The following is a 16,242-nucleotide window of genomic DNA, read 5'->3' as shown; positions in this document are numbered from 1 at the left end:
ATTTATGGTCCAGAGACAATTAGTTTGAGAACTAATTTTAACAGTAGTTTTCAAACTGTTCAGAAAGCCAGAGAATAAGCAGTTACTAGAAATAAGGGTGAGTTCAATAAAATTGGGGAAAAAAAGAAAGAATTGTGAGATTTTTTAAAATTTTTATTAGAGAATCACTGTGATGTACAGTTACAAACATATGAACTTTTGTATTTTCATTTCACTAATACAGTGATCGTTTATCCATCCCTCCATCAGTGCCCATTCTCCTCCACCAATGATCCCAGTATCCCTCTCATCACCCCCACCCCATCCCCCACCACCCCCACCCTGCCTCTACAGCAGGGCATTCCACGAAGACTGAGTTTCGACAACAATTTTGTTACTTACAAAAAGGAAAATTACTGTTTCTGTAATCTCTTGGATTACTTTTAATTGTTTTTTTATACTTTTGTATCTAATGTATTTTACATTAGATAGCTCATGATACATAAAGTAATAAAGGCATATTCATGATGCATAGTGTATTAAAGACAAATAGTCCCAAAGTCCATAGTTTGTAAAGAAATATTATCAGAAATGTTTAAAATTATAATAATTCTAATAATAATAATGAAATATCAGGAGAAAGGTAGTCTGCTAAGTAGATGGAGGGGGTGATAATATTCATTCTAGAATCTAACATTGCTTGAAGTGATTGATGCTGTACTATATCTTCTCTGATCTACAAATTGATGATTCCTGGGGTGAGGTGGAGATGATTCTGTAGGTGTCTCCACATGTCTGCACTGATCAAATAGCTGGACCGATTGACATTTTTCCCTGGGTCCTGCCCTCAGCACCCATACTGAGTAACTTTTGAGTAACTCATGGCATACTTCAGAAAAGGAGTAAGAACTCCTTCTTCTTCTGCTCACTAGGGAACTCTGGAGGATCAGATACTGCAGGCCAACCCTCTGCTGGAGGCCTTTGGGAACGCCAAGACCGTGCGCAATGACAACTCCTCAAGATTCGTAAGACTCAGTCCAACTGCCCCAAACTAAACCCACCCACTAGATGATGGGGATAAAAAACTTTCATATAAACTATAATATGCAAGGCCTTACTCAACTGCTAAGCTATTAAAGTTACTCTAGCCAACTGGGATACTCCAATACACATTAGAGAGTGTATATGGCTTATTCCAGGCAAAGAGGAAATTTGACTATACTGTCTTAATGAGTTACCATCACTTCAGAGCATAGTCAGAGTGGTTCAAATTCCATTAATAGGGAAAAATTCCTTTATCTAAAAGTGATTTCTTTATATGGAAGCTGTATTGGGGGGATGAGGAATGTGGGCATGCAGGTATACCTAGCAGAACTCAGGACTTACTCTTGGCTCTGCACTACAGGATATTTTCTGGCACACTCAGAGGACTACATGGATTCCAGGGATCAAACCAATACAAAACATATGCAAATTGAAAGAACCCAACATCTGTACTATCTCTCAAGCGTATAGCATATATGTAAGCTTTATAAAGTAGAGACGCTCCTTGAGAAATATCTATTGACTTATTAACGATAGAAATTTTAGTGATTTAAGTAAGCAGATTTGACTTCCTCCAAGTAAAAATAAATGGAAATAGGGAAAATCTGATGAAGGCAAAATAGGTCAACAATGTATAATAAACTGAAGCATATTTATTCTGACTATGTTAGAGAATAATTTTCATTTTTAAAACTTAGAATTGGTTCAATAAAAATATACTTACTTCCATATTACCAAATAAGCATCATGTCTTCTACTTAATATCACTAATCAGAAGTTCAAGTGTAGCACTCACATATGCCTATATTAAGTTTATTAAAAATTCACCATTCTCAGTAAGTGGATAATAGAAAGCTTGCATTTTATTTCTGCTTTTGAAGGATAAAATAATCTTTGATGAGGAATGGAGCGCTTATCAAAAATGGTGACACTAAACCCATCCATTTCTTTCTTTGTCTGGGTCATCTGTGCACTGCTCATGTGCTTATCTGTTTTACTAGCTATAGAATTAAACTTTTTCTATCAAGTTATCACAATTCTTGTTACACAGGAAAAATTCAATATCCATGTTTAGTTACTGTGCTACTAAGGTACCCAATTTAAAGAGAAAGACAATGTCCTCAAATACTGCCCATTCTCATCTCTGGTCCAGAAGTTACATTTTGTCTGTATAGTCTGCCTACCTACATTCCCAAAATTTTCGAGTTAACAACAACTTATTTTAAGTTCTAATAAATAGCTAAAATTCATACTTGCATTTGAATATAACTTCACTGACCTTCACTAGATCTCTTAAGCTTTACTCAAAAAATATAAAGAGTATCATTCACTAACTACATTCCAGAACCTGTAGGAAAATGAAAGCCATATTTATCCTAAAATAACTAGCCATAGAGAAGAAAGTACACATACTACACACACACACTAATGCACACAATTTCAACTTTCTCTTCTACATAAAGGAAAAAAGTTCAAACCTTGAGTATGTATGGGATGAAGATGAGGGGATGGTAAAGGGATCCTGCTTGAATTGAAGTTAAGGTTACCTAGATAAACAAGGAAAACAGATGCAAGAAAAATTAGACATAACACTAGAGGTAAAAGAAAAAATGAAATATCTTCATTATAATATTCATTAAAAGGTGTTATGGAAAGCAAAATAATACAAGTATAGAATGTTACACAGCTATACCTATCACCATCAAAGAAATTAAAACAGTAATAAAAAGTCTCCCCAAGCACAAAAGTCCTGGCCCAGATGGATTTACTAGTGAATTCTTCTAAACCTTTAAAGAGGACTTACTCCCAATCCTCTTTAAGCTTTTCCAGGAAATTGAAGTATCAAAAACACTTCCAAACAGTTTCTATGAAGCAAATATCACCCTGATACCAAAAACAGACATAGATACCACAAAGAAAGAGAATTACAGACCAATATCCCTGATGAACACAGATGCAAAGATCCTCAACAAAATATTAGCAAATAGAATCCAACGACTCATCAAAAAGATCATACACCATGACCAAGTAGGATTCATTCCAGGGATGCAAGGATGGTTTGACATTCGCAAGTCAATCAACATAATTCATCATATTAATAAAAGAAATGATAAAAACCATATGATCATATCAATAGATGCAGAGAAAAGTATTTGACAAGATTCAGCACCCGTTTATGATGAAAACTTTCAGCAGAATGGGCATCAAAGGAACTTTCCTCAATATAGTCAAAGCCATCTACAAAAGCCTATGGCAAGTATCATTATCAATGGGGAAAATCTGAAAACCTTCCTAAGATCGGGCACAAGGCAAGGTTGCCTGTTTTCGCCACTCCTATTCAATATAGTACTGGAAGTCCTGGTCATAGCAGTTAGACAAGAAAAAGATATCAAGGGCATACAGATAGGAAAGGAAGAGATCAAGTTATCACTATTTGCAGATGATATGATACTATACTTGGAAAACCCTAAAGACTCTACAGAAAAGCTCCTAGAAACAATAAGTCAATATAGTAAAGTGGCAGTTTACAAAATCAACACCCAAAAAAGTCCATGGCTTTCTAATATACAAATAATGAAAGAGAAGAAAGAGACATTAAAAAAACAATCCCGTTCACAATAGTACCTCAGAAGATCAAGTACCTTGGAATCAGCTTAACCAAAGAGGTAAAGAACCTATACAAAGAAAATTGCAAAACACTACTTCAAGAAATAAAGGAGGGGCTGGAGTGATAGCACAGCGGGTACGGCGTTTGCCTTGCACGCGGCCGACCCGGGTTCGATCCCCGGCATCCCATATGGTCCCCCAGCACTGCCAGGAGTAATTCCTGAGTGCAAAGCCAGGAGTAACCCCTGAGCATCGCTGGGTGTGACCCAAAAAGCAAAAAAAAAAGAAAGAAAGGAGGACACTAGGAAATGGAGACACATTCCCTGCTCATGGATAGGGAGAATTAACATTATCAAAATGGCAATACTGCCCAAAGCACTATACAAATTTAATACAGTCCCTATCAGGATACCCATGACACTTTTCAAAGAAATAAACAAAACACTCCTGAAATTTATATGGAACAATAAACCCCCAGGAATAGCTAAAGTAATCCTTGGAAAAAAGGAGATGGGTGGCGTCACCTTCCCCAACTTCAAACTCTACTACAAAGCAGTAGTAATTAAAACAGCCTGGTATTGGGATAAAAACAGACCTGCAGACCAATGGAACAGAGTTGAATATCCTGTCACAGACCCTCAAATATATGACCACTCAATATTTGACAAAGGAGCAAGAAATGCAAAGTGGAACAAGGAAAGCCTCTTCAACAAGTAGTGCTGGGAAAACTGGATAGCTACCTGCAAAAAAATGAACTCTGACCTTTGTCTAATGCCAGGCACAAAAGTCAGATCAAAGTGAATTAAGGACCTCAATATCAGACATGAATCTATAAGGTTCATAGAAGAAAATGTAGGCAGAATTCTCCATGACATTGAAGCTAAAAGCATCTTTAAGGATGAAACAGCACTGACCATGCAAGTGGAAGCAAACATAAACAAATGGGACTACATCAAACTAAGAAGCTTCTGCACTTCAAAAGAAACAGTGACCAAAATACAGAAAGAGCCCACAGAATGGGAAAGAATATTTACCCAATACCCATCTGATAAGAGATTAATATCCAGGATATACAAGATACTTGTAGAATTGTATAAGAAAATAACCTCCAACCCCATCAAAAAATGGGGAGAAGAAATGAGAGAAGTTTCCTCAAAATACAAATGGCCAAAAGGCACATGAAAAAATGCTCCACATCACTAGTCATCAGGGAGATGCAAATCAAACCAACAATGAGATATCATCTCACACCACAGAGACTGGCACACATTCAAAAGAACAAAAGCAACCAGTGCTGGCATGGATGTGGGGAAAAAGGTACGATCCTTCACTGTTGGTGGGAATGCAGACTGGTACAGCTTTTCTGGAAAACAATATGGACAGTCCTTCAAAAACTAGAAATTGAGCTTCCATATGACCCTGCAATACTACTTCTGGGAATATATCCCGAGGATGCAAAAGAGCACAGCAGAAATGATATCTGTACCTATATATTCATTGCAGCACTGTTCATGATAGCCAAAATATGGAAACAACCCAAGTGCCCTAAAACATATAACTGGTTAAAGAAACTTTGGTATATCTACACAATGGAATACTATTCAGTTGTTAGGAGAGATGAAGTCATGAAATTTGCTTATAAATGGATAAACATGGAGAGTATGATGTTAAGTGAAATGAGTCAGAAAGAGAGGGACAGACATAGAGGGACTGCACTCATTTGTGGAGTGTAGGCATCACATGAGGCTGACAGCCATGGACCATAGATACAAGGGCCAGGGGGACTGCCCCATAGCTGGAAGACTGCTTCATGAGCGGAGGGGAGAAGGAAGATGGAATAGAGAAGGGATCACTAAGAAAATGATGGCTGGAGGAACCAGTTGGGATGGGAGATGCATGCCGAAAGTACATAATGGACCAAACAAGATGACCTCTCAGTGTCTGTGTTGCAAGCTATAATGCCCAAAAGTCGAGAGAGAGTATGGGGAATATTGTCTGTCTTAGAGGCAGGGGGAGGGTGGGAAAGGGGGCGGTATACCCGGGATATTGGTGATGGGGAATGTGCACTGGTAGAGGGATGGGTGTTTGATCATTGTGAGATTGTAACCCAAACATGAAAACTTGTAACTATCTCACGGTGATTCAATAAAATTTTAAAAATTAAAAAAAAAGAATCTTATACAGCTATAAGAAAAGATGGCAGTTCCCAGTTTTCTTTAACTTAGATTTGGACTATATCATGCTAAGCAAAATGAATTAGAGGGAGAATGTCAAAATCTGGATGAACTAACTCATCTGTAACGTATAGAGAAACAAAGAAGGAAAGGACTATATCAAACAATAATAAGCCCTTGACCTTGTAATACAACACTTAGATTACCAAGAATGCAGGTAAAGGGAGAGGTAATAGATGGGGTGATGAGGTAACATAAAGTAACACAAAGAAATTGGTGAAAGATCTTAAGCACTTTGGTGACAGTGAAATGGAGTAACTGTTTATGAAAACACTATTGTAAACATGTCACATGAGCCACAATAATTAAAATAAAATAGGGGTTAGACATATATCTAGTATTCCTTGTACTTAGACAGTCTCCTGAGCACTGCTGGATTAAACCTCTGAGCCGCCTCACACTGCCAGGGTGATCTGGGCAATCATCAATACTATTGTGCCCAGGCAGTATCGTACTTTGTCTGCTGCATTGAAATGCTGGCCCGGTTGGCCGAGAATTTCGGGCTAGCTCTGTACCTCCTGAGCACCACTTAAGAGATTCGTCCAAAGTGTAAGTAAAATTATGCTAGAGCAGGATAAAACTCAAAGAGATAATCAGGAATGAGGAGGTTCCAAGAAAGGGAATTTGCATCCCCTGCTCTATAGACGGATATTTAGGGAAGATCCACAGTCTAGCTGTCTCAGCTTGAAGATTTAATGATAGCTAAAGAGGGGGGAAGTTCATACTTCTGGTATCACTTCCTGCCTGTCTCTACAGGGTTCTCACCTTACCTTGGCTGAACCTAGTAGAGATCAGCCACAGTACCTCAGAGTAAAGTAACTGTTTTTCAATATGCCATTGGACAGGGGAAGTTCATTCGAATTCATTTTGGAGCCACGGGAAAACTCGCATCAGCGGACATTGAAACTTGTGAGTCTAACCACTGTCTGACACTACAGTGTATGGCCACAGAGAGTTTCCCCAAGAACCTAAAACCACATTATTTTTTTGTTACCTTAGATCTCTTGGAAAAATCCAGAGTGACCTTCCAGTTATCCAGTGAGAGAAGCTATCATATATTTTACCAAATCATGTCAAATAAGAAGCCAGAACTAATTGGTAAGTTCTTAGGATGTTGTTGTCATCTTTTAAAGTAATCATTTAAAAATACTTATTTATTTTAATAAAAGCAATAGATACAGAATTCATTAATGCAGATTTTTAACTGAAGCATGATCACAAAATAAACAGAATGTTAGGACAAAATCCTTAGAACAAATATGTTAGGAAATTAGATCTATTGAGAGAAGTTTTCTATTGGTATAAAACTGTGAGTAAATAATTTTGTGTGTCTTCTTACATTTCAAACCAAAATGTATTCCTTTATAGTCAGCAAAATGTGCATTATTTTAACAAAACAAATTCGATACAGAACATACTTTTATGATATTCTGCTATTATAGAGATTAGGGGGGAAGAAAAACACCACTGACCAATAAGATACTCAGAAAGGAAAAAAGAATTTTATGTAAGTGGTGAGTCTAGCCAATCATCACACATTTCATTTTGTTGCTGGTTCTTGGATGCGCCAGCTTCAAGGAAGTCATGATTTAAATCTAACTTCCTAAACTGATGAAAGGCCAACTTACAATTTTTGCAGAATTTCTCTTTGTGTGGTGATGCCTTTATTTATTTTTAATTTTTTAATTGAGGTGCTGTGATTTACAATACTATTAATGATGGATTGTCATGTAGATTAATGCAACACCACACCTGTCACCAGTATACCCACCTCCCTTCCCCAAGAATTCCAGGGCCCCTTCCTGCCTCCCCTCAATACAGTTCTGTGTATCAATTCTCCCATTGTAGGTCAATTTTCATTTCTTTTTTCTATATTGCTTGTATCTTTTTACAACATTTTATTAATTCTTATTTTATTGAATCACTGAGAGAGCATTACAAAGCTGTTTATGATTGGGTTCAGTCATACGATGTTCCAACATCCCTCCCTCCACCAGTGTAATTTCCCAGCACCAATGTCACCCATTTCCCTTCCACCCCTCAAGCCACACACCCCCCAGCCTGACTCTATGACAGGCACCTCTCTTCTCTCTCTCTTTCTCTTTCTCTATCTCATTTTAGACATTATGGTTTGCAATAGAGATGCTGAAAAGTTATCATATATATCCCTTTACCTACTTCCAACACTCAGTTCTTGTCCAGAGTGATCATTTCCAATCAATGTTGCCATAACGAACCCTCCTCTATTTTAACTACATTCTACTTCCCCACACATCCTTGTGGTAATTTCCAACCATTGACCAGTCCTCCTGCCCTGTTTTTCCTGGCCTTGGATATTAGTTTCATACTGTTTTTTTATGTTCCACAAATTAATGGAGTCATCCTATATCTGTCCCTCTCCTTCTGACTCATTTTACTCAGCATGATACTCTCCAAGTCCATTTTCTTCAATGTATTTTTATAGATTCAAGTTTCATTCAAGATAAGTTTCATAACTTCATGTTTCCTAACAACTGTGTAGTATTCCATTGTATAGATGTACTATGGTTTCTTTAACCAGTCATCTTTTCTCAGGCTCTCAGGTTGTTTCCAGATTCTGGCTTTTGGGAGTAGTGCTGCAATGAACATAGAAATGTTGGTGGATTTTCTGCTGTGTGTTTTTGGGCCCCCAGAGTATAATCCCAGAAGTAGTATTGCTAGGTTAAATGGGAGCTCAATTTTTAGTTTTTTGAGGGATGTTCATATTGTTTTCCAAAAAGGCTGAACCGGTCAGCATTTCCACCAGAAATGAATTATTACTGTCTATCTTTTAGCATAAAGGGCTGGAGCAATAGCACAGCGGGTAAGGTGTTTGCCTTGCACGCGGACCGACCCAGGTTTGATTCTTCCACCCGCCCCTCTCGGAGAGCCCAGCAAGCTACTGAGAGTATCTCGCCCACATGGCAAAGCCTTACAAGCTCTCGGTGGCATATTCGATATGCCAAACACAGTGACAACAAATCTCGCAATGGAGACATTACTGGTGACCGCTCAAGCAAATTGATAAGCAATGGAATGACAGTGACAGCGACAGTGATCTTTTAGTATTACATATTGAAAGAGAGCTATTTGTATCTATCCCTTTCCTTCTGAATGACTTCAGTATAAAATCTAGTTGCATTTGTGCTGTAAAGATTAAATGATTTTGCCCTTTCTTTGAGCTGCCAATTATTGTATGCATGTCAAAACTTCTTAATCCATTAACCCTTAGTCATGCATTTCATCTATTCAGTTTGGCTATTGTACTAAATGCTGGGATAAAACATTGGTGTGTTTGGGAAGTATATGCCAAGAATTTGTATCACTGGATCAAATTGAAGTTTTATTCTTATTTTGAGAGATTTCCATATTACTCTTCATAGAAGTTGAGCCTAATTACATCCCCATCAATAGTTCGTGTACCTTCATTTCTCAACACAGCCCCACCAACACTATTTTCAAAAATTTGATATATTCCATTCTCACTAGTGTGAGACGATATTACAATGTCATTTTTATTTGAATTTCCCTAATCATGGGTGGCAAATTGAAATTTTTCTTATTGCTATTGGCTATCTGTATGTCTGCTTTTGGAAAGTGCTCATAACATGTCCCCAATTTGTGAATGGGACACTTTGATTTTTGTTGCTGAGTTTCATAAATGTTTCATAGATTTGGGATGTTGACTCTTTATTTGATTATTATGTGCAAATCTTTTGGCCATTATTTCCTTTGTCTTTCTGATTATCTCATTGAAAATACCTCTCAGTTTTCTGGAGAGTTTTGCTGATATTTTCTTCAATGTATTTTTATAGATTCCAGTCTAGTTTTGAGGTCTTTAACCAAGTTTCCATTTACTTTTATAAATGGTGTAAGATAAAGTTCTAATTTCATCTTTTTATGAGTGGGTGCCAGTTTCCCCAGCACCATTTGTTGAAGAAATTTTATTTATTCATTATTTCTACAAAAATAATTGTTGCTCCACTTTATATACTAGCTCCTTTGTTTTAGATTGATTACCTATAAATCTGGGAGTTTAATTCACTTCTGTTAAGAATTGAGAACAGGTTCAATTATGATCTATTGCTCTGTGGATTAGTATTTGTTCAGTAATGTTTAATTTTGATTATTATAACTTTGTAGTATAATTCAGAGTTGAGACATTCAATCCCTCACCCCTGCATCTTCTATTTTTTTCTTAGTATTTCTTTGGCTATTCAGGGAGTTTTATGGTTCCATATAAACTTTAGTAGACTTTGTTCTAGATCTTTAAAGATACTCTTTGGGATTTTAATGGGTATAACATAGAATCTATATGATATTTTAGGTAGAAAAATCATCCTGACAATGTGTATTCATCTAATCCATGAACGGGGAATGTATTTCCGTTTCTCAGTGTTTTATTCTATTTGGAGAAAAATAGAATAAATTGTGTATGAAACAGAAAAGAATCTTATTGTTTTACAGACATGCTTCTGATTTCAACCAATCCCTTTGACTTTCTCTTCGTGAGCCAAGGAGAGGTCACGGTGGCCAGCATTAACGACAGCGAAGAACTGTTAGCGACTGATGTAAGGATTGCTTAAGCATAGAGTTTCTCTATTAATTCACTTTGAGTAACCTTAGTGATATAATGAGAAAACTGGGACCCCAGGTGCTGAGTCACCAGCCCCAAGAGCTTTGCATTATCTTATGCATTCTTATACCCTCTCCACTCAGCTCTCCTTCAGAATATTCAAAGTAGGAAGACAGGTGTTCAGCCATTAAGACTTTTTGTGTGTTTTAGAGCAATTTTCGCCTTGTAGTTTTAGGGATATAAAAGTAATCAATGGATTTCTTAAAGAAAAATTAGAAAATTTAGTTATATAGCAGAGCATTTAATATGGATGTCTCAGGAAAATAAAAAATTTTAAAAAGCCAAGTACATCCTGTAGCAGCCTCTCCATGCCATCACTTTGGGCAGTTCCAGGAATTAAAGCCAGAGCTTCAACACTCCATTCCATGCAAAATTACATGTTTCACACCTATCCTGGTATTTTTACCTACCAATCACTTTATATTAGATACCCAGCTCTTTAGTACAACTACCAATCTTCAGTTTTCAGGAGTATCTGCAGGGTTGATAACTAAAAGAATAACAACAAAAATAAATGTAGTGCTAAGCACTTCTTTGTGCTAGGAAGCTAGATAAGGTTTGTAAGTTATGCCTCAGGGGAAAACATTGGGATAAAATAGCTACCACTACTTTCCAATTTTTCAAATGTACAAACAAAAAAATTTATTTTTTAAAATTTTTTAATGAATAACCATGAGGTATAGTTACAGACTTACAAACTTTCATACTTACATTTCAGTCATACAATGATCGAGTACCCATCCCTCCACCAGTGCCCATTCTCCACCACCAATGTTCCCAGTATCCCTCCCGCCACACACACCTTATCTCACCCCTCCTTCCCCCGTCTCTGTGGCAGGCACATTCCCTTTTACTCTCTCTCCTTTTGGGTGTTATCGTTTGCAATACAGATATTAAGTGGCCATCATATTCGGTCTATATCCCACTTTCAGCATGCATCTCCCGTCCCAAGCGAGCCCTCCAACCATCCTTTACTTGGTGGTTTCTTCTCTATTCCAGCTTCCTTTTCCCCTAGCATGTGAGGCCAGCTTCCAAGCCATGGAGCAATCCTTCTGGTCCTTATCGCTACTATTCTTGGGTATTAGTCTCCCATTCTGTTACTTTATATTCCACAAATGAGTGCAGTTCTTTTATGTCTGTCCCTCTCTTTCTGACTCATTTCACTTAGCATGATACTCTCCTTGTCAATCCAATTTGCAAATTTCATTACTTCATCTTTGTTAACAGCTGCATAGTATTTCATTATGTAGATGTACCAGAGTTTCTTTAACCAGTCATCTGTTCTTGGGCACTTGGGTTTTTTTCCAGATTCTAGAATTTCCAGATTATGGCTATAATAAACAGTGCTGCAATACACATACAAGTGCAGATATCAAGAATAAATAAATATATACTTTGTTTGAAAACACAATTTCTAAATAACTCAGTGTTTAAACCCAGGTATACCAACCCCCAAACCTTCATTTTTAATGAAAATACACCATCCTCAAATAATTACTATCCAGTCCTTCTGGTTCCACAAAAGGCACATGAGCATATAGAAAACAATGTTAGCCAAACTTAGGAGCTCTTTCTCTTGTCCAGCTCTTAACCTTGTTTTGTGGAATTTTATTGTTATACTAATTGTTTAAGAAATGTAGAAAGCCTTCTCAAATATCAGTAAATTATTAAGACTTATATTTTTATAATCAAGTATCCCCAGACTTTACCAACTGTTGATTACAGGTTAGTGACATGTTCAAAGCTGCCAGTTTTAAGAAAGGATTCCTAAGGAATTCTAAAAGTCACCAAAAATATGTCCCAGGCCCCGCCCTAGAGCCCCTGCTGTCAGGAATGCTGTCGCTCCTCCTCGCCTTACTGTGGTGGACTCTTGGGTCATAGTTTATGGTCCAGTTGAAATTCCTGTAAAGAACTCCAAGACGGTGATGCTTGACCTTTCCGTTTCTTTCAGTTTCACTAAAGTATTTCTTTAATGTTCAGCTCCCCTCCATAAGAAATCGATATGCATAATCTGGAATAAGATCTATAGTGGTGGGGAAGGTATGAATCAGATAATTTATTGCTCTGAACTCTTCCTTCTTCGTCATGGGATGCCACCTTAAGAGCATTTCATTCATCAATAACCGCTCAGCTGACACTGACCTGCTGGGTCTGTCATATCAGCTCTAGACGTGCAGACAAGTTTCAGCCCCATCAGTGGACACTTCTTGTGCTAAGGCTGCAATATCTGTTAAATCAATATTTGGGCCTAAGAGAAGTATTTTCTTATTGAAACCATTGCAATAGAAGAGAGCAAAGTAGTTATGAAATTAAACCAGCACCTGCTGACTTTGAGAGACCAAACCCTAAGTACAATTACAGTCTCATCTTTCCTGAAAGATTTGAGCTGATTACTTATACAATGAGATCTTTTTTTGTTAGCCTGATAATTTAGGGACACTTGTACACATATGGATTCTCAATGAGAAGTAATGAAATAGAACAAGAATGATAGCTTGTGCCAAAATCTATAACTAGCACACAAAGGGGTTCAACAAATGTTGGTGTTTCTTTAGTGATATCCTTTTCAGTTCTAATATCTTCTGGTGCTATTTGCCTCAAATATGAACAATGAAATTTATATATTTAAGTTTCTCAATCTTTTAGACACTTTATCGTCAAAACTTTTCATCTATAAAACAGCACCCAAATCTATGTAGAGTGGCAAATTATTACAACTTATTCTAGTGAATGTAAGAAAGGTGGTTGCTTATATTTTCTCACAATCTCCTCACATTCACAAAAATCTTAAATTACAGGAACATTTTTATGCTTAAATTACCATGTCTGCTAAACACTTACTGAGGCAAATCTAAAAAACTACAAAACAACAACAACAACAACTACAAATAACCTCTGTAATTGAAAATCTTAAGATGGTAGGACTACTAAGATGGTAGTTGTATTATTTATTTAATTTTTTAATTCTCAGAATGCCATTGACATCCTGGGCTTCAGCTCAGAGGAGAAAGTTGGAATCTATAAGCTCACGGGGGCTGTGATGCATTATGGGAACATGAAGTTCAAGCAGAAGCAGCGTGAGGAGCAGGCGGAGCCAGATGGCACTGAAGGTAACTGTATCTGGAGGGAACTGGTGGTTTAATCTCCACTTTATTGGAATGTGGACTAGACAACATGAGAAAAAATTTGTGCTCATCTGATAAACTGTTATGAATAAACTGAATGCAGGGATTGGAGAGATAGTACAGGGCAAAGGTTCCTGTCTGGAACACTGGTCATCAATTCCTATTCAATCTCCAGCTCTGCAAATGGTTCTCCTGAGCACCAACAAGAGTTCCTCATGAGCACAGAACCAGAGTAACCCCTGGGTACTACCAGGTGTGATCCAACTCCCAGTGCCAAATAGTATAGACAGACAGGGGGTTGTTGAAAACTCATTCTATATAGATTGTGGGAATTTATTCACTTGACCTATGAATCTTGTAATAGCAAGCATTTAAAGAAAAATAAAAGTATTATTCATATTAATAGATAACCGACCATCAGCCACTCTCTTATATCTCCCCATTATAAACTTGTTAAGAGACTGGCTAATTCCCTGATGTTTCTGCCTTTTGATAACATTACCCATACCTTATTAAGCAGTGCGTTCTGAGCCCCAAATGACAAGAACATGAATTAAAGTCAGTAAATGTGCCTACCTTTATCACTGTTCATAAAAATTTGTTTTATTTAAACCTCAAAGTTTTATTTCAGATAATCTCTCTTTGTTTTCATATTTTTTTCAACTGAAATGTCTCTCCTTCAGTTGACTCAAAAGTAGTTTAATAGTGGTAATATCTTGTGAGTGACATCCCATCACCTGCACAAATTCCATCCACTCACAAGAATTATACATGAAGGGAGCAAAGATCTTGGAGGCATCTTGGAATCAAGTCTATCCTGCTAGTGCATATTAAGTTGTGGGAGAAAAACTCCAATTGCAAAATAGAAATCATATCTTTGAAGCATATCTTTCTGATTGATGCAACCACAAAAGGCTTCCTGGACATCAGGAAGCATTAAAGGATGTGTAAGAATCTGAAAGGTGTGGGAGAGATAGTGAGTGATCCAGGATGAGAATCAGGCGAAGAAGGCGGCAGTGGAAGGAACACGGTGGGGACCGAAGAGAAGTAGGTCTTCAGGTACAGAGTAGTATCTGCATAGTATACTTATTAAAGAGGCAAATTAAAACGTTATTATTTTTGGTATCTGTTTGGTATCTGAAGGCTCAAGGGCCAGAATAGTTTATTGTGCATGTGATAGATACTGAGAACCGCTAATGTTCCAAGAAACAAGGGAAGTATTTGTTACTGCTTAGATTTATCTGAAGCTATAGTTCAAAAGGCATGCATGCATGCATTGAAAAAAAAAGACTCATGTTTGATTCCTAGCCTGACATGGTTCCTCAGTCACCACAAGGAGTGACTCCTAAACATGTATAACACAAAATCAGAACAAGAACAAGAACAAAATAAACCTGTAATTAATCTGTTAGCAATCAGTATCACCAAATCACCAATATGCAATTTTGAAATGAAATTAGTCTCAGAAAAAAGAGGACACTCTCTTTATATATGTGTAAGCATATATATGCACTGCACTATAGCACTGTCATCCCATTGTTCATTGATTTGCTTGAGCGGGCATCAGTAATGTCTCCATTGTGAGACTTGTTACTTTTTTTTGGCATATTGAATATGCCACGGGTAGCTAACCAGGCTCTGCCATACAGGTGGGATACTCTCGGTAGCTTGCTGGGTTCTCCGAGAGGAACAAAGGAATCAAACCCAGGTATATACATGCTTTCTGTTTACTTTTGAGCCATACCCTGCTATGCTCAATGTTAACTACTTTGGAGGCCTTGGGGACCATATCGGGTGCCAAGTATCAAACGTGGGCTGACCTTGTGCCAGACAAATACCCTACAGCACTGTATTATCTCTCTCGTCTCAAAAGAAGACTGATTATAGCTCTTGGTAAGTTCCCAGGCTCTCTTTCAGCTTTGGTCACCTGATCAGCACTTAGGAACAGAACGAACCTGGGAAAGAGGAAAATAGAGAGATGCATTTGGGACTGAGCTGCTCTGATGTTCAAGCCAATCTAACTTACTATTTGCTCACTAAACACAGGGAATGGTTATTGTCATTGTCCCCCAGTCTACAAATTTTAAAAAATTGTCCTAAAAAGGCAAAACCAAGATCTGAACCCAGGCAATCTGATTCTAGAAACCATACTCTCTACCTGTATATTATTCCACAGTTATTCAAAACAATTGAAATGCCCACTCATTTGAAAGCAAACTCAGAAGGGTTTGGTTAGTGTCTAACATCTAACATGCATGTCAAAAAGGAAGAAGGTTGTATTTCTCCAAGCTTTCATGCCTAAATCGATAGAAGAATAGTGGGAACTAATGGTAAACAACAATGATAACACTAAAGGGACAAAGCAGAAAGAATATAATGCAAGTAAAGAGTAATTTGACACATTTGACTTCAAGTCATTAAGAATTCCCTGGTTTCTTTTAACTCTTTTTGCAGCCAACATTCAGGTGATAGTACCAACCCAGGGTAATCATTCGTGTAGGGCAGTATTTCCCTACCTTCTTGGTGAGCTCAAAACAAGTCACTAGTTTTGTCCAGTAGTCAACTGAATTCCCAATTTACTTTGAAATTAACAGCATTC

The 16,242-nt window shown here is 37.4% G+C and overlaps 1 protein-coding gene across 1 annotated transcript in view; it reads left to right on the top strand.

Annotated features, from left to right (window-relative positions):
* The window catches only part of LOC101553588 (myosin-13), a 174,901-nt gene that overhangs the window by 12,493 nt on the left and 146,166 nt on the right, over window positions 1-16,242 (top strand). Inside the window, exons 6-10 of the mRNA XM_055143578.1 lie at window positions 912-1,004; window positions 6,710-6,773; window positions 6,864-6,962; window positions 10,350-10,453; window positions 13,490-13,628. Of these exons, the coding sequence (XP_054999553.1) occupies window positions 912-1,004; window positions 6,710-6,773; window positions 6,864-6,962; window positions 10,350-10,453; window positions 13,490-13,628 (499 nt within the window). The remainder of the gene's footprint in view (window positions 1-911; window positions 1,005-6,709; window positions 6,774-6,863; window positions 6,963-10,349; window positions 10,454-13,489; window positions 13,629-16,242) is intronic.

This window comes from Sorex araneus, chromosome 6 (genome assembly GCF_027595985.1).
Source record: "Sorex araneus isolate mSorAra2 chromosome 6, mSorAra2.pri, whole genome shotgun sequence".
NCBI lineage: Eukaryota > Metazoa > Chordata > Mammalia > Eulipotyphla > Soricidae > Sorex > Sorex araneus.
The sequence above is the reverse complement of the archived record's forward strand: the minus strand, read 5'-3'. Positions and strand labels throughout refer to the sequence as shown.